Here is a 27,786-nt window from a genome sequence, read left to right on the forward strand (position 1 = left end):
ATGTGAACTGTAGTTTTGCCTGCCTGTATTGTCTGTGTATCGTGTGTGTGCAGTGCCCATGAAAGCGGGAAGAGGGTATTGGATGCCCTGCAGCTGGAATTACAGACTGCTGTGAACCAGAGCGCCCTAGGAGACACATTCCAAATAGGATATTTAAGAGCGTTTTTAGCATCTCTCCTAATACCCATTTTATATGTTTATATGTAAAAACTCCTAAATTTTAGAAGCCAGGCTGTGGTAGTACATGCCTTTTATCCCAGTACTCAGGAGGCAGAACCAAGCCAATTTCTGTGAGTTAAGAGGCCAACCTGGTGTGCAGAGCTTGTTCCAGGACAGCCAGGGCTACACAGAGACCCTGTCTCAATCTCCCCGCTGTCCCCCAATTTTTTCTGTATTCTGAGTATCTTCATTTAATCTCTTATAAGAGAGACAGACATGAAATATATCTTCATTTAGACCTTTGGTTTCTTTCAGCAATATTGTAACATGAAGGGGCCTGCTTGTTGGGGTTTCTGTCCCGCCCGGTACCCCACATACAGCAAGCCCCAAAGAAATAACACAGAGATCTCTATAAGTTATAAAGCTGATTGGCCCATTAGCTCTAGCCTCTCACTGGCTAACTCTCACATCTTGATTAACCCATTTTTTTATTTATTTTAGCCATGTGGCTCAGTACCTTTTTCAGTGGGGCAGATCACATCCTGCTGCTTCGGTGGTCTGGGCAGGAGTGGGAGGAATCAACTTCCTCCTTCCCAGAATTCTCCTGTTCTCATTGCATCATTTCTACTTCCTGTCTGGTTTTACCGCCTATATTTCCTGTCTGGCTAATCAGCATTTATTTAAAACATGACTGACAGAATACAGACAATTCTCCTGCACCACAATATTTTACATTTTCTAATATATAAACCTTCACTATATTGTGAATATGCAGTGGCTCTCAAAGGCCCATGTCCTAAAGGTTTGATTCTTAACTGAGGTATTATGGGATGTGATAAATCCTTTGGAAATTGTTGAGCATTGTTTTTGTTGTTTTGAGACAGGGTCTCACTATATAGCTTTGGCTGGCCTGGAACACACTATATAGACCAGGCTAGCCTTGAACTCACAGCAATCCTGCCTCTTTACCCCAAGTGCTATGATTAAAAGTATGAGCCACCATTAGTGGTTTAAAGGGGAGTGGCTCCCATAGACTCATATTTGAATACTTGGTCCCCAGTTGGTGGAACTGTTTGGGAAGGATGGGAGATGTGGCTTTGGTGAGGAGGTGTGTCACTGGGGGTGGACTTAGAGGTTTCAAAAGGCTTAGGCTCTCTCTGCCTCCTATTGTGAATAAGGATATAAGTGAGCTCTCAAGTCCTGCACCAGCAACATGCCACCATGCCTGCCTGCCTTGCTGCAATGCTCCCCACCATGGCCATCATGGACTCTAATGACTGAAACTGTTAACCCCAAACTAAACATTTTCTAGGAGCCTTGGTCATAGTGTTTTGTCACAGCAATCAAAAAGTAAAATAAGATGCCACTACACCTAGTTAGTTTATTTTTTTTTTAAGATTTAATTTTCAGGCCGGGTGATAGGGGCACACGCCTTTCATCCTAGCACTTGAGAGGCAGAGGCAGGAGGATCTCTGAGGATTCTGTAGGCCAGCCTGGTCTACAGAATGAATTCCAGGACAGGCAGGATGTTAACAGAGAAACCCTGTATCGAGAAACCAAAAAGAAAAAAAAAAAAAGATTTAATCTTTTAAAATTATGTGTGTGGGTATATGCACGAGTGCTGACAGCCATGAAGGCTAGGAAGGGTGTGGAATCCCCCTAGGTAGAGTACTCATATGTATACCCACACACATACACTTAATTTTAAAAATTAAACTTTTTATTTCTTCTTGGTTGTGAGCTGCCTGACTTGGCTACTAAAAACTGAACTTGAGTCCTATGCAAGAGTTGTTAGTTCACACCTTAACCACTGGGCATTCTCTCCAACTCTAAGGGTTTTCTCCCCACTTCTGGCACTGGAAGTCAAACCCAGGGCCTTATGCATGCTAGTCAAGAGCTCCCCACCAAGCCACACCACCTAGCACTATAGTTTATTTCTGAAAGGGGCTCACGTAGCTAAGGCAGGCAAGCCTCTGATCCTTCCTCCCCTACTTCCTGAGTACTGGATCATAGGTTTATGCACCACATTCAGCTCAGCTTTATGGATTTTTAGTATATATAGATAGAACTGTTGGCTTTTAACCTTGTTATCTTACTGTTTCTAGTAGTAAGTTCAAGGCCTTAGATTCAAAACCCAGTAGCAAAGGGAAAAAGAAGAATACTTCTTTACAGCCAGGCATGATGATATACACCTAACTCAGCATGCACTTGGGAGGTAGAGGCCAGAGGATCAGGAGTTCAAGGTCATCCTCAGATACAAAATGAATTTGAGGCCAGTATGAACTACCTGAGACCTTACTTCAAGAAAAAAATTTGTTGCGGAAGAGAAGTGGGTGTGGAGGATGTGTAAGTACTTACAAGGCCTTTGATGCCATCTAAATCCTGGGCAACTTCTATTTAAAAAGAATAAACCTATCACAACGAAAACATTTTATTTATGACAACCATAAGCATTACACACAACTCAGAATCGTCACATGGCAGAGCAAAGAACTCAAGGCTGTGTTTAGCTGCTCTCCTCTCTTCCTTACAGCTAGGAAGGCTTAAGTCTGACAGAGAGCCTGGATAGCTGCAATTCTCAGTTTTGCTTTTGATGAGAATCTCGGTTTCTCAGATTGGTACCAGGGTCAAATCCAGGGTCCAGTGTGTGGTGCACAAGGCTGTACGACTGAGGCACACCCTCTGCCCTATGGCTTTTATTTAACAAGTAGAAAGAGCCAAGGAATTCTGTTTTTAAAATATAATGAGTGACAGTTGGCAATTACATGAAATGATCTGAACAAGACTCCTATAAGCTAAGTCATGTTTTTACCTAGATAAAATAGTGAACCATAACCAAATTGACAAGATCGTTAGGTTTCCAGACAGTGAACGCAGAGGTGGCCTCTCCAGCCTCCCTTTCCTGTGTACTGTATCTAACTCACACTCGCATGCTAAGCTTCCGCCATGACTTGCTGTCACGAGGGAACTGCTTCTGTCCAGAAAGGAAGCAGGCTGTCTCTCTTAGAGCTAGCAGGACCTTGGCATGAAAAACCTATGTCAAGACTCCCAAGGACAAGTCTCTAAAAAGCAGAGTTCTACAGGACAAGAGGTGAAAACCACTTTAGTTATGAACTTACAGGTGAGAATGTATTTTCAGAGCTATAGCACACAACAGATACTCCACAAATTATGCCCGAAAGTTATGGTAGAAAAGAACTTTCGATGGAGTAGAGGAGGTTATGAACATTTACAAAAGAGAAACAAGTTGGGAGTCAAGGACTCGGTGGATCAATGGGCTTTAGTCCTGACCAGGTTTCTGCGAGCATCCAGGACCTTTGCTTTCCTCTCCTTCCGTTCTTGCTCGTGTTTCTTCCGTTGTTCTTCCCTAAGAGGGACAGACAGGTTCTGTTAGGCTTGATCTAGGTGCTCTGGAAGACACTAGAGAATGCACTGCTGAGGAGGCAGCTAGTTATAGCATCTGGCACATGCATGTAACATATCTACAGGGCACTGGGCTCTACCTCAGGCTCCTCCCAACATTTGCCAGCACTGCGTGCAAAGGCTGCAGGTTGTCATAGTAACTCAGCACTCTAAAGTCATGCATGAACAAGAACCAGAGGACACCGTTGGTGACTGAATTTGGTGCCTGTACTTCAAAAAGCAGTTTTAAAGAATGAGAAGTCAAACATAGAGTTTGGCCACAGTACTAGAACTGGGGTCCACTGACTAGAGACAAGAAAAGAAAGACCCTCCAGGCTCATGCTATCTTATAGGGAGTAAAAGGTCTTGGTGGCAATGGATAGAGGCAAGAGGTGGATGATAGGTAACCTGCATGGGGAGAGTCCTAGGCAGTAAATGTGATTCAGCCCAGACCAGCTGCAGCCTCTCAGGCCCACACCTGGCTTGGGTCTGTGTGGGGCCTCACTCCTTACATGCCTAGTTTGCCTGAGAGTGGAGAACTTGTACCTGCTCATAACTGAGCACTGGTGTCTGTAGGGATTGTTACATGTGCTGTTGGAAATAGGTCCCACGGAACATGAAGCAGTATTCAGGGTGCATTGCAAACCCAGTTTGGAATTCATTTTTCTAGAGCTGAGAATACTTAAAATTTACAATTTTAGATAGGTTATCATAGGCAGGCAGTGGTGGCACGTGCCTTAGTCCCAGCATTTGGGAGGCAGAGGCAGATGGATCTCTGAATTCAAGGTCAGCCTGGTCTACAGAGGGAGTTTCAGGATAGCCAGGTCTACAGAAAGAAACCCTGTCTCAAAAACAAAACAAAACAAACCAACCAAACAAACAAATCCAAACCCTTACAACAACAACAAAAGGTACACTATGAAGTATTCCAGGCCCTAGCTCACTTAAAGTAAGTTCTAACGGCGGCTGACTCTAAAAGTGACTTAAATCTGGTTTATCTAAGCTTGGTCCCCAATGTAACAGTATTGAGAGGTGGTGGGATCCTTAGTGAGTGGGGCCTTGAGGAAAATAAAATTAGGCTATGGAATTAGGTTATGGGTACCACCCTTGGAAGTGATTAATGCCAAGCCTCAGGAATGAACTAGTTCTTCAAGGAGGAGGCTGTTAAAAAGACAGCAGAGCCAGGTGGTGGTGGCGCACACCTTTAATCCCAGCACTCAGGAGGCAGAGGCAGGTGGATCTCTGTGGGTTCGAGGCCAGCCCTCTGCAGAGCAAGTTCCAGGACAGGCTCCAAAGCTACACAGAGAAACACTGTCTCAAAAAAAGAAAAAGAACAAAAGACAACAGAACCCTTTCCCATTGCTTAGTCCGTACATCTCAGGCACACTCAGGCCATTTGCCATCTTGTGACATAGCATAAGATTCTACCAGCACCTTGGGCTTCCAGAACTGTAAGTAAGAACTAAACTGTTCTCTGCAGAATGTCTAGTCGCACACACTGTGTTAGGTCAACACAAATGGCAGAGAGCACCCTACTTCTGACACTCCTTTGAAGCCTACCCCTCACTTTGGTACACTGTGTTTTGAAATTAGAAACTCTGAGGTAATTATGTACTCACCTGGTATGGAGATGAGGCTGCTTGTAAGTTCTCCGGTGGAAGCTAACTCTGCTCACGTCCTCCTTCAGAGAACTGTTTTCTTTAGATTGCCCCCAAGGTTTCAGCTTTCCTGGGTGAGGAAAAGGACAGGGTTAGGGTTAATACTCTGCTTGATAGATATTTGCATGTATTTTCTGAAGTGTATCTTGATTTCACTGTGAATAGTTTCCTCTAAAAATAATGTGCTTTAATAAGAAACTTGTACCGTTATTGTGTTTGTATGAGCGTAAGCACAGACGACAGGTTTAGAGAGCTGGTTCTGTCCTCCACCAGTTCTGGGGCCGGAACTCAAGACGGTCGGAGTTATGCAGCTGCCTCTACCCACTCAGCAGCTCACTGGCCTGGACATACATTGTTTTTGAGTACAAAGATTTCCCCCCACATTTATTTGTGTGCATTGCCAAGGCATGTGTGGGGGTCAACACGATTTGCTGCAGTTGGCTCTCTCCTTTCACCATGTGAGTCCTAGGAATTGTAAAGTTAGGCTGTCAGATTTGGTGGCAAGTGACTTTACCTGCTGAGCCATCTTTCTGGTCCTGGTGTCATTTTGTTTTAAACTCTGAGGAAGTCATGGGAAAAGCCCTAATACAGGGGGCTAGAGAGGGCTCAGTGGTTAAGAGTGCTACTGTTCTCATCACCCACGGCCCCTACAACTCCAGTTCCAGGATATTGGATAACTGCGCTTATATGCGCACATCAGACAGTACACAGAATATTTTTTTTTTTTTTTTTTTGGTTTTTCGAGACAGAGTTTCTCTGTGGCTTTGGAGCCTGTCCTGGAACTAGCTCTTGTAAACCAGGCTGGTCTCGAACTCACAGAGATCCGTCTGCCTCTGCCTCCCGAGTGCTGGGATTAAAGGCGTGCGCCACCACCGCCCGGCCTACACAGAATATTTTTAAAAATTTAAACAAGGGGCTGGAGAGATGGCTCAGAGGTTAAGAGCACTGACTGCTCATCCAGAGGTCCTGAGTTCAATTCCCAGCAACCACATGGTGGCTCACAACCATCTGTAATGAGGTCTGGTGCCCTCTTCTGTCATGCAAGCATACGTGGAAGGAATGTTGTATACATAATAAAAAAAAAAAATCTAAACAAATATCAATAACTAAATTTGTTGTTAATTTAATTATACATCAAACTGAATAAAACAATTAAATCAAATAATTTATCTTAAAATTGTATATTATCAAAAGAGAAAAAAAAATTGTATGTTTATTAGCATTTAAAAAATAACTTCATATGTTTAAGATTTTAAAGATGTTTTTAATTATTTGTAGACATGTGTGTGGGTGTATAACACCTGTGTGGGTAATGTGCACGGCAGCTCACACTAGTAATTCCACACCTTGGGAAGCTGAAGGAAGCGAAAGGCCATGAGGAGTTCACTCGGAGAAAGAGAGAGTTTCAGACTGGCTTGGCCACAGAGTGAGACCCAGAATCAAAAGCCACTCTGCTTCCAGCCAGCACGATTTGACAGCGTGGTCTCGTTCTCCTGCTGCATGTCTTCCTGCCATGTTGAACTGGATCTGCTTAGAGCAACTGTGACAATGTGACGGGCCAGCCTCATGCTCTTTCCCATTGCCTTCACCAAAATGAACTGGACCCATCCCCAAATGTAAGACACAATAAACCCTGGCTCTTAAAACATCACAACAAAGATCAAACAACAAAAACCCCATAAACAAAATAAAGTCAGTCTGATATATACCTTAGAACTGCTGAGAGCAGAACTAAATATTCTTTTAAAAAAAATAAAAAGGGTTAAAAAATTTAAAAAGTGAAGAGCCCATCATTCTGAAGTTCAAAGTTATTCTTGGCTTTGAGCAAATTTGAGGATAGCTAGAACACTTGAAGTCCTGTCTCAAAACAAAGAAAACTCAAATGGATATTTCTGTACCCTGTCTGTGTCGGGCAAAGACAGAAAAGCTGCACAGGAGACCCTTAGGCTGACATCAGCATCCACAAGTTATAGTCTCGGTCAACAAATGCGTAGCAGATCAGTTGGTTTCCACTCAGTGGAAACTCTTTTAAGTCAGAGACTCATGTGGAAGAAGGGGTACAAAATTTCCATAGTAGGATTTTTCCAAGTCATAGAATGATTTTTTTTCTCTTGTTTTGCAGTGTTTGGGGATCAAATTCAGAGTCTCATGACTGCCAGGAAGCATTTTGCTACTATATACCTTATAATAGTACACACACCCATGCACACGCACACCCCTCTAGGGTCTTCGATGTGTTTTGATGCAGAGCTGTTTACCATCGCCCTCCAGCCTTGCCCTTCCCAACAATCCCACCCACATACCTTTGTGTGGCTTGTAGTTGAGAGGCCGAGACAAGCTTGCCTGGAGATCAAAGACCGGTTTCTTACTAGAGCCTGGAGTCTGTGCTGCTTCAGCTGCCAACTTGAATGGGGTAACAACTGAAAACACAAACAAAACAAAAACCCAAACAACTGAAAACACAAACAAAACAAAAACCCAAACAAATAAAACACCAAAGAACTTTATTTATTTATTCTTTGGGGGGAACGTGGTTTTTCTATGTAAGAGTCCAGGCTGGCCTTGAACTCACAGAGATCCGCCTACCTCTGCCTCCCAAGTGATGGGATTAAAAGCATGCACCACCAGCGCCGGGCTGGATTTATTAATTCTTAATTTGGCCTGATCTAATTTATTGCATTGGTAGAGACCCGATTCTGGGGCACAGAAACATTTCAATGGTGTCTCTTCACAGCAGCAGAACAGGGACTAAGACACGTGGTTTGCCGTCTGAGAATGCGACTGGAACGTGAGGGGCCTTTACTCCGTCCCAGCCGCAGCTCGGTAAGTGAGGGGCCTTTACTCGGTCCCAGCCGCACTAGGATCCTGATTTAGCCTCCAGAGCTAAGACATTTCTTTCGCTATAACAATTTATTTATTATAAGAGGCAGAATTAATTTGTACGGGTCACTGATGTAGATGCTGGGCTCTACAGGAAAGAAGGGAAGAAGGGGTGTGAGCTCGATGAGGAACGTAATCAGTGAGGTTTGTTCTCCAGTTAGCAGCCCCTGAATATTCTGAATGGTTGGTTCAACCTTTTCTAGGATCACCTGAGTACAGAAGCCTTGAAATAGCTGAGCGCTGGGGAGATGGCTCAGCAGATAAAGGTGCTTCCCATGAAGCCTAACCACCTGCATTTGACCCCTGGAAACCCACATGGTGGTAAGATAGAGTGAGCCCCAGTTTGACCTCTGACCTCCAAATGTGTGCTCTGGCACACGTGCGTGTGCATACATACACATATATGACTCTTTTTTAAATAAAAAAGAGAAAAGCGGATAGCTATCACGGGGAGTGACAGGGTACGACACTAACTGCAGCACTTGCGAGGTGAAGGCGGGAAGACTGGAGTCCAAGCCAGCCTCAGCTGCACTGTGCGTGAAAGACAGACAGACACACAGTCAGAAACAGGCACAGAGAGATCACACACACGTTTTGAGGTCAGGTTCACAATGGCCTGGATCTCACCTATTGGTGACCTTTAGGGAGTCGGTCATTGTCTTCGTCTCCCTGGCACTCGGATTACAATAAGCTGTCAACACATCCAGCTTTCTTTTGTTAGACAAAGGTTCTAGGATTTGAACTCAGGTCCCACGTTTAAAAGACAAGTGCTTCAGGTGTGGTGGCGCACACCTTTAATCCCAACAATAGGAAGGCAGACGCAAGCGGGTCTCAGTGAGTTCAAGGCTAGCCTGGGCTATAAAGTGAGTTCCAGGACAGCCAGAACTATTATACTGAAAAATCCTGTCTTGAAAGAAAATAGACAAGTGCTTTTATTCACTAAACCGTCTCCTAGCCCTGGCCCCTTGAATTTAATTTTCCTTCTTCCTATTCAGTTAGGCCATGACCCCATTAGAGACCTTGTGTCTCCAGACCAATTACTATCAGCAGTGACTTCTCCAGTCGGAAACCACGGACTGCTCTGGTCTAGTACCAGCTATCGCCTGACATTTTCAAGATTCCAAGGAGAACCTTGATGTGTGTGAGTTTATAGCTTATGTCTCTAGCATTTCCTTCACCATTGCAAATGACGAATATGCTATGACTTTTTGCCCTTGATCTTATATACATGAAGAGATCTTAGAGAAAAGAGGTATGCTTGGTTTCAGAAGTTCTAAAACCATTTATTTATTTATTTATTTGTTTGTTTGTTTGTTTGTTACCTGCAGTAGTAGAATTCCTCTCTGTGCTCTTTAACTTAGGTGTCCTGAACACAGCCTGGCCTTTTGAAGCACTCCCAAGTAGGGTCACACATGGAGACTTTCTGGCTGGAGTCTTGGTCAGTGAGTACTTATGTTCATTATCCTTGGTAGCAGCTGAAAACCTAAATGCAATCATGGAGAGAGAGCCGTGAGGACTTGTAACAAGAGTAACCAAGGTCACCGAGAACTTGTAAATGGAAACACTGGCCAGCACCAGGCGACCCATGAGCCTCAGGAAATACTGCTGTGAATGGACCTCTCTCACACAAAAGACATATTCTTGTCAACTTCCATTATTCATAAAGTAAGTTTTGAGGGGCTGGAGAGATAGCTCAGCAGTTAAGAGCACTGGATGCACATACAAAGGACCCGGGTTCAGTTCCCAGGACACACATGGCAGCCCACAGCCATCTGTGACTTCAGTTCCAGGGGATCTGACACCTTCTGGCTGGCCAGAGGCACAAGACATACAAGTGGTACATACACATGCAGTCAAATGCTTACACACATTAATAAGCCTTTAAAAAATAAATAAAGTACGTTTGTGTATTTTCTGGTATTCTTGTGTTGGTCAATGACGGACTTGAAGGGAATGGGACTCAAGGTCCAGGGCAGGAACCAGAGATGCCGTCCTTTTGCCTTTTCCTCCTGGCCACATCAAAGGGACGGGAGACTGTTCTGCCAGGGACAGGGACGCCATGGCAACATCTGCCTCGAACAACCTCATTTGGTTAGTGGAGCATAAATGAACTCACTCTTTATTCATGCCAAATGTAAGACATGTATTTTTGTGATTGTGCTCTCTAGTTTCATGTCAACTTGACACAAGCTAGTATTATCTAAAAGGAGGGAACCTCAACTGAGAAAATGCCTCCATAAAACCCAGCTGTAGGGCATTTTCTAAATTAGTGATTAATGGGGGAGGGCCTAGCCCATTGTGAGTGGTTCTATCCTGGGCTGGTGGTCCTAGTTCTGTAAGAAAGCAGATTGAGCAAGTAAGCAGCACCCCTCTATGGCCTCGGCACCAGTTCCTGCCCCAGGTACCAGCCCTGCTTGAGTTCCTGTTCTGACTTCCTCCAATAATGAACAAGGATGTGGAAATACAAACAAATAAATGCTTCTCTCCCCTTTATAGCAATAATAACTGTAACTAAGACATGATTCTACATTTCAATATCTCTGAAAACAACAGGTGTGAACTGGGCAGTGGTGGCGCACACCTTTAATGCCAGCAGAGGCAGGCGGATCTCTATGAGTTCAAAGCCAACCTGGTCTACAAGAGCTAGTTCCAGGACAGGCTCTAAAACTACAGAGAAAACCTATCTCGAAAAACAAAAAACCTCAGGTGTGGTGGTATGGGTTTGTAATCCTAGCAATGGGGAGTAGAGTCATGGATTCCTGGGACTGGTGAGCCAGCTAGACTAGCATACTTGGTAAATTCTAGGACAGTGGGAGATTCTGCCTCAAAAAATTTAAAAACAAACAAAAAACAAACCACAGAAGGCCCATGGTGACAATTGGAGGTTGTCTTCTGTCCAAACAAACCTACATGGACACACACACACAAAGCATAACTGAACACTGGTAGAGCCCTTGTCTAGAATACCCAAGGCCCTGGATTTAAGTCCCAGTGTGCACATGCACACGCGCGCACACACACTTGCATACACTTAAGAAAGAAAACCTCTTTACCTGACATTCATTTTAGTTGCTGAAAGCACAGAGTGTTTGCCTGACGCCATTAGACACATAGTATCCTGACTTTCAGGGCCGCGGGACTGGTCTTCTGAGAATTGCTGCCTGGCAGGAGTACAGGGAACAGAGAGTCTTCCTCTTGCTGTAACGGGGGTCCCTCTCCCTTTTTTCTCAAGCTGCTTTTGAAAGGAAGGAAAAAAACACCATTTAAAATCTGGGCCAGCAAGGCAGCTGAATGATTAAAGGCAGAGGCCCCGATGGCCTGCATTCCATCCCACAGCCCACATGACAGAGGCAGAACCAACTCTCACAAATGGTCCTCTGACCTCAACATGAGCACATGCACACGCACACAATGTAACTTCCAAAATAAGAGCTTGTTCTCAAACCAGGTGGGAAGGTATATTCCCTGTAATCCCTCCATTTGGAGGGTAGAGGCAAGAAGATCAGGAGTTCATGGCCAGTCTTGTAAGCATGGGTGAGTCCGCAAGAGCCTGAAATAAAGGGATATCAAATATTTATGGCAGACACTCATGAATAACAATAAGGTAGACAGCCACCAAGTCCTCGGCCCTGGAAGCTGCAATCGGATCTCTGACCACCACACACGATAGAAAGAAAGAGACAGAGAGAGAGAAAGAGAGACCTTCCCTTTCATTTATGAGAAAAAGATCATGTCTGGCCAGGCAGTGGTAGCATACGCCTTTAATCCCAGCACTCAGGAGGCAGAGACAGACAGATCTCTTTGAGTTCGAGGCCAGTCTGGTCTACACAGTGAGTTCCAGGACAGGCTCCAAAACTACAGAGAAACCATGTCTTGGGGGAGAGAGAGAGAGAGAGAGAGAGGGAGGGAGGGAGGGAGGGAGGGAGGGAGGGAGAGAGGGAGAGAGGGAGGGAGGGAGAGAGGGAGGGACGGAGGGAGGGAGGGAGGGAGGGAGGGAGGGAGGGAGGTCATGTCTGTACACAGAAGCCACACCGTAAGGCTGGTACCCAAAAAACTATTGGCGGAAAGGAATTTGTAGTGAAATTCCCATAACACAGTTTCACCCAGAGACAGTTCAAGACTAGTTTAGACTACATAAAATCCTATGACAATTAAAAACAAAACAAAACAAAAAGAACAAGAAGGGCTAAGATGGCACATGCATTTAATCCTATTTTTCCTGCTTCTTCCATGTCTGGCTTTCTGGCGGCTGCCTAGCTGACCCTGGGCATCTTCCTCTCTTTCTCCCTCATTCTCCCTTTTCTCTTGAGCCTAGATTCCTCCTCCTGCTTATTCTCTCTGTCCACCAGTCCTGCCTATCTCTCTGCTGTTCAGCTTTTTATTAATCAGGTGCCTTAGGCAGGCAAATGTAACTCATCTTTACATATGTGAATATTCCACCACACAGCCTTGACTACACAACAAATGTAACTCATCTTTACATATGTAAATATTCCACCACACAGCCTTGACTACACAACAAAAGGGCAGATAACAAATAGTTTAGTCTGAGAACATGAATTTTAAGAATTAACAAAATATTAGGGGCTGGAGAGATGGCTCAGCTCTTAAGAGTACTGACTGTTACCGGGCGGTGGTGGCGCACGCCTTTAATCCCAGCACTCGGGAGGCAGAGGCAGGCGGATCTCTGAGTTCGAGGCCAGCCTGGTCTACAAGAGCTAGCTCCAGGACAGGCTCTAGAAACTACAGGGAAACCCTGTCTCGAAAAACCAAAAAAAAAAAAAAAAAAAAAAAGAGTACTGACTGTTCTTCCAAGGGTCCTGAGTTCAATTCCCAACAACCACATGGTGGCTCGTAACCATCCTTAATGAGATCTGGTGCCCTCTTCTGGCCTGCAGGTATCACTGTATACATAATAAATAAGTCTTTTTTTAAAAAAAGTTAACAAAATATCATAGAGCCTTCATCCAGTAATTGATGGAACCAGATGCAGAGATCCACAACCAAGCACCAGGCCAAGCTCTGGGAATCCAGTTAAAGACAGGGAGGAGAGAATATATGAGCAAGGAAGGTCAAGATCATGATGGAGAAATCTACAGAGACAGTTGAACCAAGCTCATGGAAACTCATGAACTCTGGACCGACAGCTGTGGAGCCTCCATGGGATAAAACTAGCCCCTCCATTATGTGGTAGGCAGTTGTGAAGCTTGGACTATCTGAGGGGCCCCAGCAGCAGAACCAGGATTTATCCTTGGTGCATGAGTTAGCTTGTTGGAGCTCATTCCCTATGGTGGGATGCCATGCTCAGCCTTAATGCAAAGGGGAGAAGGGAAGGAAGGAGGAACTGTGGTCAGAATGTAAAATGAAATTTTAAAAAAATTAATTATTTTTTAAAAAAGAATTAACAAGAAACTGGGAATAGTGGGAATAGTGGGAATAGTGGCACACATCTTTAATTCTAGCACTCAGGAGTTAGAGGTAGGTGGATCTCTGAGTTTGAGGCCACTTGGCTTATATAGTGAGTTCCATGACAGCAAGAGCTACACAGTAAGTCTGTCTTAATAAAAAAAAAAAAAAAAAAGAAGAAAAAGAAAAAGAAGATAGGGAGGGAGAGATGGCTCAGTGGTTAAGAGCACTAGATATTCTCCCAGAGGACTTGAGTTTAATTCCCAGCACCCACATGGCAGCTCACAACCATCTGTAACTCCAGTTCCAGAGGATCCAACCCCATGTCTCACATCCATGGGCACCAGCCAGGTATGCAATACACATATTTACATGTAGGCAAAACACTCACACACACAAAAGAAAATAAATTAGTTCTAAAAAACAATAACAAAACATGCATTTTGTCTGCATACCTTTAGTTCATTAAGTGAATTGTGTCCTTTAAAGTATTTCTTTTTTCTCACAATATATTCATCAATGGATTCCATTTTCTTAAAACGAGCCTCATGAAGCTTCTTAAAGTCTAGAATGTTATCACAATATGAAAATAGTCAGATAAAAATGTATTTTTAGCTCTATGTTTTTTTCAACATTTGTTCAACTTTAATATCATCTTGACTAAAGCATAATTCCAGAAGGCTCGGCCTTTGGAAACTCAGGGAAAGCGTTCACATCTCACTGACTAGTTCCCTGACGTCTTGGTTTGGAGAACAAGAGATTTGTCTTCTTCCACCTCAGCTAGTTAAAGGGCCATTATTTAATCATTACAAGAGATATCTTGTACACATGCACATGTGTGTGTGCATGTGTGATAGGGACTAAAACCTAGGGCCTCCTGCATGCTAAGCACATGCTCTACCATGTGAGGTACTTCTCTAGCCTCTGGAAATGGACAGTTTATGCCGAGAAAGCACTAGGTTAGACTTCTGTGAAGGCTCAAATAGTAAATATGTTAGACTAGTATGGTTTCTGTCTCATTTTATTTTAAACCCTTTAAAATTCTGAGTTGGGCGGTGGTGACGCACGCCTTTAATCCCAGCACTTGGGAGGCAGAGGCAGGCAGATCTCTTTGAGTTTGAGGTCAGCCTGGTCTACAGAGTGAGTTCCAGAACAGGCTCCAAAGCTACACAGAGAAACCTTGTTTCGAAAAACCAAATAAAATAAATAGATATATAAAAATTTGAAAGTTAAGCTGAGTGTGGTGGCACATGCCTATAAACACAGCACAGAGTAGGAAGAGATAAAAAGACCAAAAAGTCAAAACCAGTCTTGGATATACAGTAAATTTGAGGCCTCCTGAGCTACATTAAGACCCACCCAAAAGGCAAAAACTTTAGCTCAGAGAATTTAGAACTATCAAGGTGAGCAGAGAGTGGTTTGCCAGATCTACCGTATGCTATTCCATTATTGAATTTCTTTTTTTAATTTACTTTATTTCATATGTATGAATGTTTTGCCTGCATGTATGTATATGTACTATGAGCATATCTGGTGCTCAAGAAGGTTAGAGAAGGAAGTTAGATTCCCTGAAACTGGATGGATGGTTGTAGCCACTGTGTGGGTTGCTAGGAACTGAACTTAGATCCTCTGAAGAGCAGCATGCTCTTAACCTCTGAACCGTCTCTCCATTCCCGATTATTATACTGGTTATATGATAACCAGTATTGTTATAAATCTATATGGGTCAGCCAGGCGGTGGTAGTGCACGCCCTTAATCCCAGCACCCAGGAGACAGAGGCGGGCAAATCTCTTTGAGTTTGGGGCCAGCCTGGTCTACAGAGCTAGTTCTAGGACAGGCTCCAAAGCTACAGCAAAATCCTGTCTTGAAAAACCAAAATCATCATCATCATCATCAATGTATCAAGCAACATAAGGCAGATGAGAAAACTGTTTAACTTTTTTTTTTTTTTTTTTTTGGGATGTATTGGAGACAGAATGTTACACTATTAGACAGGCTGGTCCAAAGCCACGTAACCAAGCCTCTAGTACCAAACACTGAGATTATAGCATAAACATAGTATTTCACAGTAAGTAGTGGAAAAAGTATTCTCCAGTTATATACTAACCTATGTTACCATGTACTGAAGTACAGCCATTGCCACTTTACACTGAGAAAGTCAGAGGATCAGGTTCCTAATGTCCTGATGCTAGGAACCCAAGAAAGTAGAACATAAGCCCTGGTCCCCATACCCGAGATTCTAGCTGATGCCAGCCACTGCCTATCCAACAGGAATCTGAAGGAGGGCAACAACTGTTTTGTGTCTTTGTATACAAAACTTACTTGGTGTAGTGGCTGCAGTCCTTTTATTGTTCCCAAGTTTGGAAAACCCATCTGTGCACAGAGATCTTTTTTCCAAAGGCCTCTTTGAATTTCTATTGTCTAAATATACAAATATAAAACAAATTAAAACTTTTTCCATTAAACTCTGTTGACTTAAATAATCAGAGATAGAAAAAACTTTTAAGAATGCCAAGGCCCTGGGTTCCACCTTTAGTACCACAAAACTTAAACAAAGAAACAACAAGAAAGAGGGTAAATTTTTTCTTTTCTGAGACAGGGTTTCTCTGTAGCTTCGGAGCCTGTCCTGGAACTCACTCTGTAGACCAGGGTGGCCTTGAGCTCATAGAGATCTGCCTGTCTCTGGTACTGAAGGTGTGTGTCACAACTGCCCAGCTAAGGGTAAATTATTTTATCTGCTTCTATGAGCTATGTCTTATTTGGTCTTGTCAGAGGCACAGTTAAACAGGAAGTGTGTCTGTTAGCCTTTAGTAATGGCAGGTATTATTATTCAATCAAAACACACTAAGTGCGAGTTACTTCTTTTGGGATAGGGTCTCTTTATGTAGCCCTGGCTGGCCTGAAACTCTCTATGAAGACCAGGCTATGAAGACCAGGCTAGTCTTGAGATCGTAGAGACCTGTCTGACTCTGCCTCCTGAGTGCTGGGATTTAAGTGTTCACCACCAAAACCGACAGGCAAGTCATGGTTTCTTAAATGATGCACGATAGAATATGGACTTATGTTCTTTGTACATTGTGTAAGAACGCTCTTATCTAAGAACACCCAGATAAGGAGTCAGGCATGGAGGCACATGTCTGTAATCCCAGCACTTAGGGCAGGGGCACAGGAGTTCAAAAACACCCTCAGTCACATAGTGAGTTCCAGGCCAATGTGGACTACATAAAATCATGTCTTAGAAAAAGTAAATCAAAACAAGATAATAAAATAATGCACACACCTCTCAAGCAAAGAAACACATGTTGTAGTAAAGAGGCCATCTATCCAGAATTTTTCTCAGAGTTCAAGGGGAGAAAGTGTGTCTGTGTGTGTGTGTGTGTGTGTGTGTGTGTGTGTGTGAGAGAGAGAGAGAGAGAGAGAGAGAGAGAGAGAGAGAGAAAGAGAGAGAGAGAGAGAGAGAAAGTAAGGGAAAAAAGGAGGGAGAGAGAGAATGAGGAAAAACTAAGGAAAAGTCAAATGTTTACAGTTGAGAAATCTGAGTGGCATTTTGCACCATACTCTGGTAGGCCCTGTAATAGGCCGTCATCTCCCTAAATCTTACTTCCTGTCTGTACTCCAGTAAGTCTCAGCCCAGGCAGATTTGCCAAGAGGAACCCACCACAGAGATGACCCATGACAACTGGCAGGCTTCCTAAGCAATAAAACCAAAGAGCACGCAGTGCCGTCAGGATGGACCAACTGAATTTTCTGCTCTTCTAAAACTTAATTGAAGGCACTGCAGAGGCGGCTCAGCAGTTAAGAGCACTGTTGCTTTGGAGGACTTGGGTTCACTTCCCAGCACCCATATAGTAATTCCCAACCATTTATAACTCTAGTTCCAGGGGGTCTGATGCCCTCTTGAACTCCATAGGTACCAGGCATGTACCTGGTAAACATATATACCTGCAAGCAAACACACATACACATAAATTCTTAAAGTATATAAAAAAATTTAAAGAAACAAAATCTGTTAGTTGAAAAAGTTTATAATGAAAGCATGATCTATCTATCTATCTATCTATCTATCTATCTATCTATCTATCTATCTATCTATCTATCTATCTATAGTTTCTCGCTATGTTGCCCTAGCTGCCCTGGAACTTATTCTGTAGGCCAGACTAACTTTGAACTCTAGAGCATTCCCCTCAGTCTCCCAAATGTTGAGATTAAGGATGACTGAGAAAGACAGGTATATATATTGTGAAAAGCGGGTGTCACCACCCACGTAAGCACCTTAGAAGCAGCAGGCAGTGATTGCATAAGTCTCAAGTTATGCAGAAAAGTTAAAGAGAACAAAATGGGCTCTTCTGTCACTAAGGAGAGATTAACTTTCCCAAGCTTTCAGAAACCTCTTATTCTGCTCTGGATAAAAGTCATGGTTGAAGATGTAGTTCAGGTCAGGCTCACTCCTTTAATCCCAGCACTCAGGAGGCAGAGGCAGGGGAATCTCTGTGAGTTTGAGGCCAGCCTGATCTACAAGAGCTAGTTCCAGGACAGGCTCCAAAGCTACAGAGAAACCTTGTCTCAAAACACACACACACACACACACACACGCCGTAGTTCAGGCACTGAGCAGTTGTGCGGCACCTCAGGCTCCCGAGTCTGACCCCAGCATCAAACAACAACTAAATATAAATGACTCGGGGGCCTTCTGCATTTACTTCTAGGTTTTACTTTGACTGTAAAGCACATGAAAGCTCCCAGTGTGGCTAAGGTGAACTGTGATCCTCCAAAGACAAGTTAGTTCCCAATCTAGCACCTGTGATCTCAACTCACTTAGGAACTGGGTCTCTAGATACTGAACCAAACAGAGGTTGTTTGGTAGGCAGTAAACCAATAGGACCAGTGTCCTTGGAACAGATTCAGATAATCAGTCCCAGAAGCCTTACAGAGGAGGCAGGAAGACTACAGTGAGTGTGAGGCCAGCATGGGTTGGAGTGGGAGGATCTATCATAGACAAATACACAGGCACATAAATGCCTCCCATATAACAGGAAGGAAAAAAAGACATATAAATGCCATGTGACAGCAGAGGCAGCGAGCAGAACATGTGGCAACGGCCAAAAACAGACTGGCATGGCCACTACAAGGCACAAAAACAGAGAAGACACCCAGTGTGTCAGAAAAGCACGGCTTACTGACATTTGGACTTTAGATTTATAGCTCCCAAATTTAGAACACAATCTATTTCTGTTCTTTTTTTTTTTTTAAGGGTTTTTTGTTTGTTTACTTAATCTATTTATTTTGGTATTGTTGTTTTGTTGGTTTTTGAGACAGGGTCTTCTCTCTATTATGTAGCTCTGTCTGTCCTAAAACCTACTCTGTAGATCACACTGGTCTCAAACTCACAGAGATCCGCCTGCCTCTACCTTCTAAAGGTGTGCACCACCATGCACGACTCAATTTCTGTACTTTCAAACTTCTTGGCTTGCATTCCTTGGACTAAAACGCATGACCCCCCAGCAATTTCAATTTGAAATTCCTGGCTGGCATACCATCGGCCCCATTTCTTCCTGAGGAAGTTGCACTCCCGTCTTCCTGGCTCTGGTCTGGCAGAGAAGGAACTTGTGTAGTAGTTCTGAGGTCTTGGTTTTCCTGCTTTTCTTGGTTCTGTAATGTAGCAGGATTGCTTCTTTTTATTGCAGAATGATCCTGCAACAAATTTTGAAAGGAAAAAAAAATAAGGTGTGTGTGTGGGGTGAGGGTCGGTCAGAAAAACAATAGGGGAATAAGACTCCTGAGTGGTTTCGTTTGACCCAGTGTTCTGAGACTATAATTTCAAAAATGGAGATACTAGAGGCCACTAGAAAGAATGGAAGGTTTGTTCCCAGGAAGTAATGCTGAGACACATCTTCTTAATCCGTGGGGCCATACAACTAAACGTGGGGCAAGAATCTGGCAACAGGAAAAGCTGAACATGAAGTAACCCAAATTAATTCAAAACCGAATACAAAATACACCTGAGTTTGATTCCTGGGAAATAAACCTGAGTTTCTCCATGACGGAAAGAGAAAAATACTTCTGAAAGTTGTCTTCTGACTTCCACATGCAAGCCTTGCACATGCCCCACCTCCATCATACCCCCTCTCCACGTGCAAGCGATGGCATGTACCCCCAGTCCCCACCCATCCCCTCCACATGTAAGCCATGGCATGTACCCCAGTCCCCACCCATCCCCTCCACATGTAAGTCATGGCATGTACCCACAACCCCACCCATCCCCTCCACATGCAAGTCATGGCATGTACCCACAGCCCCCCCCCCCATCACCTCCACATGAAAGCCATGGCATGTACCCATAGCTCCCACCCATTCCCTCCACATGTAAGCCATGGCATGTACCCCCAGTCCCCACCCATCCCCTCCACATGTAAGCCATGATATGTACCCCTAGTCCCCACCCATCCCCTCCACATGTAAGCCATGGCATGTACCCCAGCCCCACCATAGGCCCTCCACATGCAAGTCATGGCATGTACCCACAACTCCACCCATCCCCTCCACATGTAAGTCATGACATGCACCCACAGCCCCCACCCATCCCCTCCACATATAAGTCATAACATGTACTCCCAGTCCCCACCCATCCCCTTCACATGCAAGTCATAGCATGTACCCCAGCCCCAAAATAGCCCCTCCCAGCACAACAAAGTTTTAGAATGGTATTAAGGTGCTGGAGAGATGGCACAGCTGTTTAGAGCACTGGATGCTTTTCCAGAGGACCTGGATTTGATTACCAGCACCACATGGTGGGTCAACATCATCTCTAACTCCAGTTTCAGGGAATTTTTTTTTTTTTTTTTTTGGTTTTTTTTCGAGACAGGGTTTCTCTGTAGTTTCTAGAGCCTATCCTGGAACTAGCTCTTGTAGACCAGGCTGGCCTCGAACTCAGAGATCCGCCTGCCTCTGCCTCCCGAGTGCTGGGATTAAAGGCGTGTGCCACCACCGCCCGGCTCAGTTTCAGGGAATTTAATTCCCTTTCTGGCCTTCAAGGGTACAAGGAATGAACATAACATGTGACATACATGCAGGCGAAACAGTCATACAGGTAAAAAAGTAAATTTAAAAGAGTAATTAACGCTGTGCATAGTGGCACACATTGTGATAGTTTGAAAGAAAATGGCTCCCATAGGGAGTGGCACTATTAAGAGGTATGTGGCTTTGTGTATGCATCATTATGGGGGTGGGTCTTGAGGTCTCATGTGCTCAAGCCCAATGTCACAGACTCCTTCTGTTGCCTGCAGATCAAGATGTAGAACTCTCAGCATCTTCTCCAGCACTATATCTGTCTGCCCAACACCATGTCCCACCATGGTGATAACGGACTAAATCTTCTAAACTGTAAGCTAGTCCCAAACTATAAGCCGTCTCTTCAAAGCAATAGAAACTCTGACTAAGACATACACACATCTTTAAATCCAGCACTTGGGAAGCAGAAGCAGGCAGACCTCTGTGAGTTCAAGGCCAGCTTGGTCTGTAGACTGAGTTCTAGAACAGCTGCATAGTGAAACTCTGTCCCCCATTCCCCCAAAATTAAGAAAAATAATTTTTAAAAACCACTATAAAGCAAAAAATAGAAATTAGGATAGGCATGTTGGCTCATTCCTATACTTCCAACATTTGGGTTGAGGCAGGAGAATTCCTGTTGTGGGATGTGTACACTGTGAAGATATATTGCTGTGACTGGTTTAATAAAGAGCTGAGCTGGGCGGTGGTGGCGCACACCTTTAATCCCAGCACTCGGGAGGCAGAGGCAGGCGGATCTCTGTGAGTTCGAGGCCAGCCTGGTCTACAAGAGCTAGTTCCAGGACAGGCTCTAAAAAAGCTGCAGAGAAACCCTGTCTCGAAAAACCAAAAAAAAAAAAAAAAAAAAAAAAAAAAAAAGCTGAGGGCCGGGACTGGAGAGATGGCTCAGAGGTTAAGAGCACTGACTGCTCTTTCAGAGGTCCTGAGTTCAGTTCCTAGCAACCACATGGTGGCTCACAGCCATCTATAATGGGATCCAATGCCCTCCTCTGGTGAGCAGAGGAACATGCAGACAGAGCACTCATAGAAATAAATAAATCTTAAAAAAAGAATTTTTTCTTTTTTTTTAAAAGTTTTTCGAGACAGGGTTTCTCTGTGTAACAGCCATAGACATCCTGGAACTAGTTCTTGTAGACCAGGCTGGCCTCAAACTCACAGAGATCCGCCTGCCTCTGCCTCCCAAGTGCTGGGATTAAAGGCATGCACCACCACCGCCAGGCTAAAAAAAAAAGAATTCTTTTAAAAATGCTTAAAAATAAACAATAAAGTCAGTGTAATCAAACAAGTGAGGAAAGTGCTTGGCTATCCAGCATGACCGTGCACTACTGAAAGACTAAGCACAGGATGATGACCAGGCCAAGCAAACTAAGAAAGAGAACTTAAAAGTACACTCCAGGCTGATGGCAGACAACTTATGTGAACGACACATGAGCATCCACATTTATCCAATCAATTTTTGTATGAACTGCACATGGAAGTATGTATACATGGGATAGGAAGGCACTGTGTGTGTGGGGAGGGAGCTCTCTATTAGACTGGCAGCCAACAAGTCCCCGAGATGCTGCGTCCACTCCCTCAGCGCTAGAGCTACAGCTGTGCATGAGACCACATCTGGCTCTCATGTGGGCACCAGCATCTAAATCCAGAGCAGCGAGCACTCTCAACCCCGGAGCCATCTCTCATCTTTCTCCAGCCCCTTTAGTGAGTATTTAGTTTGTACTTCATACTCATTATTTCTTCCCATGTGCTGGGGACAAAGGTATGGTGGGGGGTACAGTAGACACAGGCATGTAACTTTTGAGGGGCTTGCAGCGTATTGTATGTTTCCAGCCATCTGGGTCTCCAGGGAAGGAAAGCTCACTAAAAATATGCTTGTTATGGAAGGTTATGGTCCTATGGTGGCTTCTCTTCGGTTTGCATAGTTCCACTTACCTGGAAGTTAGGAACTTCATGGTCTGTCTTGCGCTTCCTTCTTGTTTTGGTGACATGATCGACTGGTTCCCTCTCAGCTTGCTCCTCACAGCTAATCTGTACCTCGGTCTCATCACAGGAGAATGCAGAAGACTGATTCTCATCCTAGAAGACGAGACAATGTGAGCCATATCCTTTATGTACAGTAGCAACTGCATCCTAAGCCAGTGACTTGTCACAGATAAACAGAAGGAAGTAGCACTTGCATTTTCATAAACGAAAAGTGAAACGTTACTATATGAATACAGTATGGTAAGAAAACAGAGTATCCAAAACAGACCGCTTATATAAGAAATCATTGTTAGCTGGACAGTGGTGGTGTGCGCCTTTAATCCCAGCACTCAGAAAGCAGAGGAAAGTGGATCTCTGGAGTTTGAGGCCAGCCTGCTCTACAGAGTGAGTTCCAGGACAGCCAGAGATAAACAGAGAAACTCGGTCCCCAAAAATAAACAAAACAAACAAACAAAATAAATCATTGTTAATGGCTAATATTGGATATTCAGTAATGAAAGGAACCTTTCCCACTGACATATAGAAGTCATTAACAAAGGGTACTAGATAAGGAACAAAGGGACAAGGGCAGTAGGAAGAGACATTCTGATAGACCTGCAGACACACGAACTAACCCCAAAGAACTCAGGATAGAAGGCAATGAAAATAATAGGAATATTAGAATATAGAAAATGGGCAAGGTGTGGTGGCTAGAACCTCAATTTCCAGCACTAGGAGGCAGAGGCAGGTAGATCTCAGTTTAAGGCCACATTAGTCTACGTAGAGCCCAAAGCCAGCTAGAGTCTCACATGCACACAACTGGGAGATCAGCAGATGAATAAGAATAGTAAAAATTTCAAAACTGGGCATGATGGCACATACCTATGATGCCAACATTTTAGAGGTAAAAACGGGAGGATTAAAAGGTCAAGATCAAATCTGAAGACAGTTTGGCCTATGAGAAACCTTGTCTCAAAACAAAAGCAAAATTTTCAAAGCCATCTGGAGAGATGGCTTAGCAGTTAAGAGCACTTGCCACTTTTACAGAGGGCTGAAGTTTGGTTCCCAGTACCCATGACAGGCAACTCACAACCTCCTGTAACTCCAGCTTCTGGCTGGAGTCACTCCAAAGAATCCACAAACATGCTCTCCCCATTCTCTTACCATACACACACACACACACACACACACTTTATAAAGAAACAAAACGGGACTGGAGAGATGATTTAGTGGTTAGGGCACTTGTTGCTCTTACAGAGATCTTATTCCCATACAACAAAACAAACAAACCTAAAAACAATAACAAAAAGAAAACTTGAAGAAGACCTGTTTCTTAACCTGGGTGTTTATGACTTTAATCTCTCCCCACACCTTCTCTTGCTGTCTCTTACATCTCAGAACCTATACTTAACTTGGTTTCTGTTTATTTTGTTTTCTTTTTTGTTTGTTTTGTTTTTCAAGACAGGGTCTCTCTGTGTATCCCTGGCTGTCCTAGAACTCACTTTGTAGACTAGGCTGGCCTCAAACACAGATATCCATTTACCTCTGCCTCCTGAATTCTGGGGTTAAAGGCATGCACCATCAGGCCTGGCCTTTGGTTTTCTTTTGAAGACGGGGTCTTACAAGAGCTGAGGCTGGTATTGAACTTCCACCTCAGTCCCTGGAGTGCAGGGCATGTGTCATGACATCCAGGTACTTTTACATTTGCCTAAGGATATCTTAATTCATTAGACAATATGGCATTTTCATCATTTATAACAATGATGAGACAATTCAGTTCCTGGTCCTATTACTAATGATGATAACATCATATAATAATAAACATCACATAATAATAAACATATCTTTTCCTTTGTTTTGAGCTAGGTTCAAGATCTGACCTATACCTCTAGTAGCCTGTGCTGACTCCACCTCCCAATATTGGGCTTACAAGTATAAGCCTTTACACCGTCTACTACATCTTAAGTCTCACGAATTAAGTATTAATTGCTTTTTAACTAAACAACATTTTACTAGCTAATAACTGATAAAGAACATTACTCACCTGATTTTTATTTTCTTTCCTTATTTCTCGGTTCAGGTGGGCTTTCAAGGCTCTTAACAACTTGTCTGCCTGTTAAAAAGAAGAGTGTTTATTACATCCAAAGTCAGATAGGTAAGGAAGCAATGCAAGACACCCCTTTCCTCTATTTACTGAATGTCCTTGGGTAGGCTGGCAGTGGCCTGGACAGAAATTATTTTCACACTCCAGCGACAAAATCAGGTCAAGAAAACAGACATACAATGCAATACAATGGGGAGCAAGCTTTGTATGTGGGCTCGATAGGACCGATACCCGCAGGTGATGGGATGCCCCAGATTTAAGACAGATGTCCTGGCTAGGGTTGCTGAGATCTTGAAAATGGAGAAGAGAGGGTCACACAGAGAGAACAAGATGGAGAAAAAGCAAGGGTAAGAAAACAGGTCAGATGATGACCAAGTTCGGCATGGCTGGAACCCTGAGCTAATAAAAAAGTATTCAGGAGCGCAGTTTTGCTAGTTAGGCCTGCTTCTTAAGGCCCCTTGAGAATAAACTTTGTCCTTGCAGCAAAGAGCAGTCTCTAAAGAGTTGACTTCAGGGCAGTGGGCAAACATTGGATGCTTAGGATATCAGAACTGTGCCTGAACTGTAGAGACGGATGAAACCCTCAAAGGAATCGGCAGCAATATCAACTTGACTAGGGAAACTTCTCTGGGCCAGTTTCTCTGGTGGGCAGGTGGTACCATATACAAGCTCTTGGGAAAAGGGAACTCACTTTCCACTCTAGGAAAGCTTCCCTGTCTTTTCTGGAAGACAAATAATAATCCGACTGGCTTTCCGTTTTTAAAGGTCAAATGAAGTCAGGATAGCAATTCCCTGAGATTTCTAGGCTAACCTGGTCTACAGAATGAGACCCTATTTCAAAATAATGAAAGGTCAAGTATATTAGTTAGGTTCCTTTTTCCCCCTATTATACCCAGATTTGTAGTTGAGGGTCAAACACTTTTTTTTTGTTTTGTTTTTTTGAGACAGGGTTTCTCTGTAGCTTTGGAGTCTGTCCTGAAACTAGCTCTTGTAGACCAGGCTGGCCTCAAACTCACAGAGAGCTGCCTGCCTCTGCCTCCCAAGTGCTGGGATTAAAGGCGTGCGCCACCACTGCCCAGCTCAACACTTTTTAAAAAATAAAAATTTTATTTATATTTTTTTAAAAAATTCTTAGCTGGGCATGGTAGCACATGCTATTAATCCCAGCCAGCACTCAGGAGACAGAGGTAAGCAGATCTCTGAGTTTGAGGCCAGCCTGGTTTACATAGTGAGTTCCAAAACAGTCAGAGCTGTATAGTGAGACCCTGCCTCCAAAAAAAAAAAAAAAAAAAAAAAGACTTAAACAATTTTGTTTTTGTTTTTTTCAAGACAGGGTTTCTGTGTAGTCCTGGCTGTCCTGGAACTAGCTCTGTAGACCAGGCTGGTCTTGGACTCAGAGTTCTGCCTGACTTTGCCTCTGACTCCTGAGTGTTTGGGATTAAAGGCATGCACCCCATCAACCGCCTTAAAATTTTAATTAAAATACAATTACAACTCCTGCTCCCAACCACTCCTTTCCCCTTCAACCTCTATTCATGTACCTGGACCTGCTATCTCTCAAATTCATGTTGTTTTATACACACACCTAAGAATATAAATACAACATGGTCAGTCCGTGTTTCTTGTATGTATATGATTCTATGCACTTAAGATGGGCTCAGCCTCTAAATTTGGCTTTCCTTCTCACACGATTTATCATTAGTCAGTAGTAAATGGCAAAGCTTGAAATTTGCCTGCCCTTTAAGTACAGAAGCTTTGTTGGGGCGTGAGCCTAAGCCACATACTTCAACTGTACTAGAGTTCTCTGAATGAAGCCACCCAACTATTAATAAAATTTCCTACTTAATGAACCTAACCAACCTGAGGTTTCCTCTCAGAAGAGGTCATCCTGGTAATTTTTGTTGTTGTTGTTGTTGTTGTTTTGAGACAGGCTGTCCTGAAACTCGCTCTGTAGCCCAGGCTGGCCTCGAATTCACAGAGATTCACCTGTCTCTACTTCCCAAGTGCTGGGATTAAAGGTCTACACCATCACCACCCAGCTAGGTGCAAACTGTGTCACAGTGCATATGTGGGGTTCAGAGGATAGTTTTCAAGAGTCAACTCTCTCCTTCGGCCATGTGGGTTACAACCCCAGGTGTGTGTGCTAAGCACTGTTCTAGAAGCTGAGGACTGGTGAACGGAACAGACAAGCCTGCAGCTGCTTCCCATTGGACTAATGTGAAAATAGCGTATTAACCAAGTAAGCTAGAAATAACACATCAGAGGCTAGGAAGCAAAACCTAAACCACGTGAGAGAGGTGGGCTAGGGTTGGGATACAAATGAGATTAGAGGTAGTGTGATAACTAATTACAGTTAGGCAGAGGTGGTGGTACAAGCCTATAGACCGGAGGAGCATTTGTGGCCTCATTCCGTTTGTGATGACTGAACAGATATTTAGGTTAAATACCAGTTTGCTGTACAAATCTCTGGGGTACACATGTGGGAAATCTCAACTCCAACATAGCAAGCCCCAATCTAACAATAAATCATTTTCTCTAAACACCCTGCAAAAGTCCCAACAAGTTTTGAAAAATACCATCACAAAAGTGATCCGTGTATGCCGGGATGGCTAGGCACCCCAATAAAGGCCCATGAGAATGAAGATACTAACAGAGTTTACTGAACAATAGTAGTTTGGAGATTTCCAGAAGCCAATTCAACTTTTCCTTCAACTGCCTAATAACCGGCATTAGTCAATATACTGATTATGTCTTATGGGCCTGCGTTTCCCATCTGTACCAGGTAAGTATCATTGGCGTTTCCAGTAAAAGGTCTTTATGAGTTCCTGGAAAAAAGCCTCCAGATAAAATAACAGTCATAGCTTCTCTTTCGTTAAACAAATTCCAGCCACCGTGAACCAAAGCTACTCACCCAAAAACAGCGTCGCCGGGGGTTTCTCTCGGTCCCTTCGCCCCGTGTCCCCCACACTCCAGGTCTCTTACCCCGCCCACCCAACTGCCCGCACCACCAGCCAGCACCGTACCCTCAGGTTAGCCCGGAGGCCCAGCTTTTTGGCTAAATTTTGCAGGTCACTGTACTTGAAGGAGTCCAGCTCCTCTGCAGAGGGGACGGTCATTGCGTTCTGCAATCCCGGCGACACCCAGAAAAA

At 43.8% G+C, this 27,786-nt stretch overlaps 1 protein-coding gene across 2 annotated transcripts; it reads right to left on the reverse strand.

The window, feature by feature from the left end:
- Positions 1-2,892: 2,892 nt before the first annotated feature.
- On the reverse strand, positions 2,893-27,766 carry Nusap1 (nucleolar and spindle associated protein 1). 2 transcript variants are annotated; one of them, XM_038331069.1, is made up of 11 exons: positions 27,661-27,766; positions 24,578-24,646; positions 22,504-22,647; positions 19,041-19,197; positions 15,829-15,927; positions 13,961-14,070; positions 11,153-11,331; positions 9,422-9,582; positions 7,523-7,639; positions 5,181-5,289; positions 2,893-3,526 (listed from the first exon to the last, which is right to left on the reverse strand). In XM_038331069.1, the coding sequence occupies exons 1-11, from the start codon at positions 27,751-27,753 to the stop codon at positions 3,430-3,432; spliced, it is 1,335 nt and encodes a 444-aa protein (XP_038186997.1). In that variant the 5' UTR covers positions 27,754-27,766; the 3' UTR covers positions 2,893-3,429. The 2 variants fall into 2 exon arrangements, with proteins under 2 accessions (XP_038186997.1, XP_038186996.1); XM_038331068.1 differs by having other exon boundaries at positions 11,153-11,334.
- Between the last annotated feature and the right edge of the window lie 20 nt (positions 27,767-27,786).

Source organism: Arvicola amphibius, chromosome 5 (assembly GCF_903992535.2).
Source record: "Arvicola amphibius chromosome 5, mArvAmp1.2, whole genome shotgun sequence".
Lineage (NCBI taxonomy): Eukaryota > Metazoa > Chordata > Mammalia > Rodentia > Cricetidae > Arvicola > Arvicola amphibius.

Bases quoted from the DNA above. Each gene is read 5' to 3' on its own strand.
- Nusap1 (XM_038331068.1), bottom strand. From the start codon at position 27,753: ATGACCGTCCCCTCTGCAGAGGAGCTGGACTCCTTCAAGTACAGTGAC. The intron at 22,648-24,577 runs GTGAGTAATGTT...CTCGTCTTCTAG, and splicing joins GGAAAGAAAATAAAAATCAG to GATGAGAATCAGTCTTCTGC. The intron at 15,928-19,040 runs GTATGCCAGCCA...TTGTATATTTAG, and splicing joins AGGAAGAAATGGGGCCGATG to ACAATAGAAATTCAAAGAGG.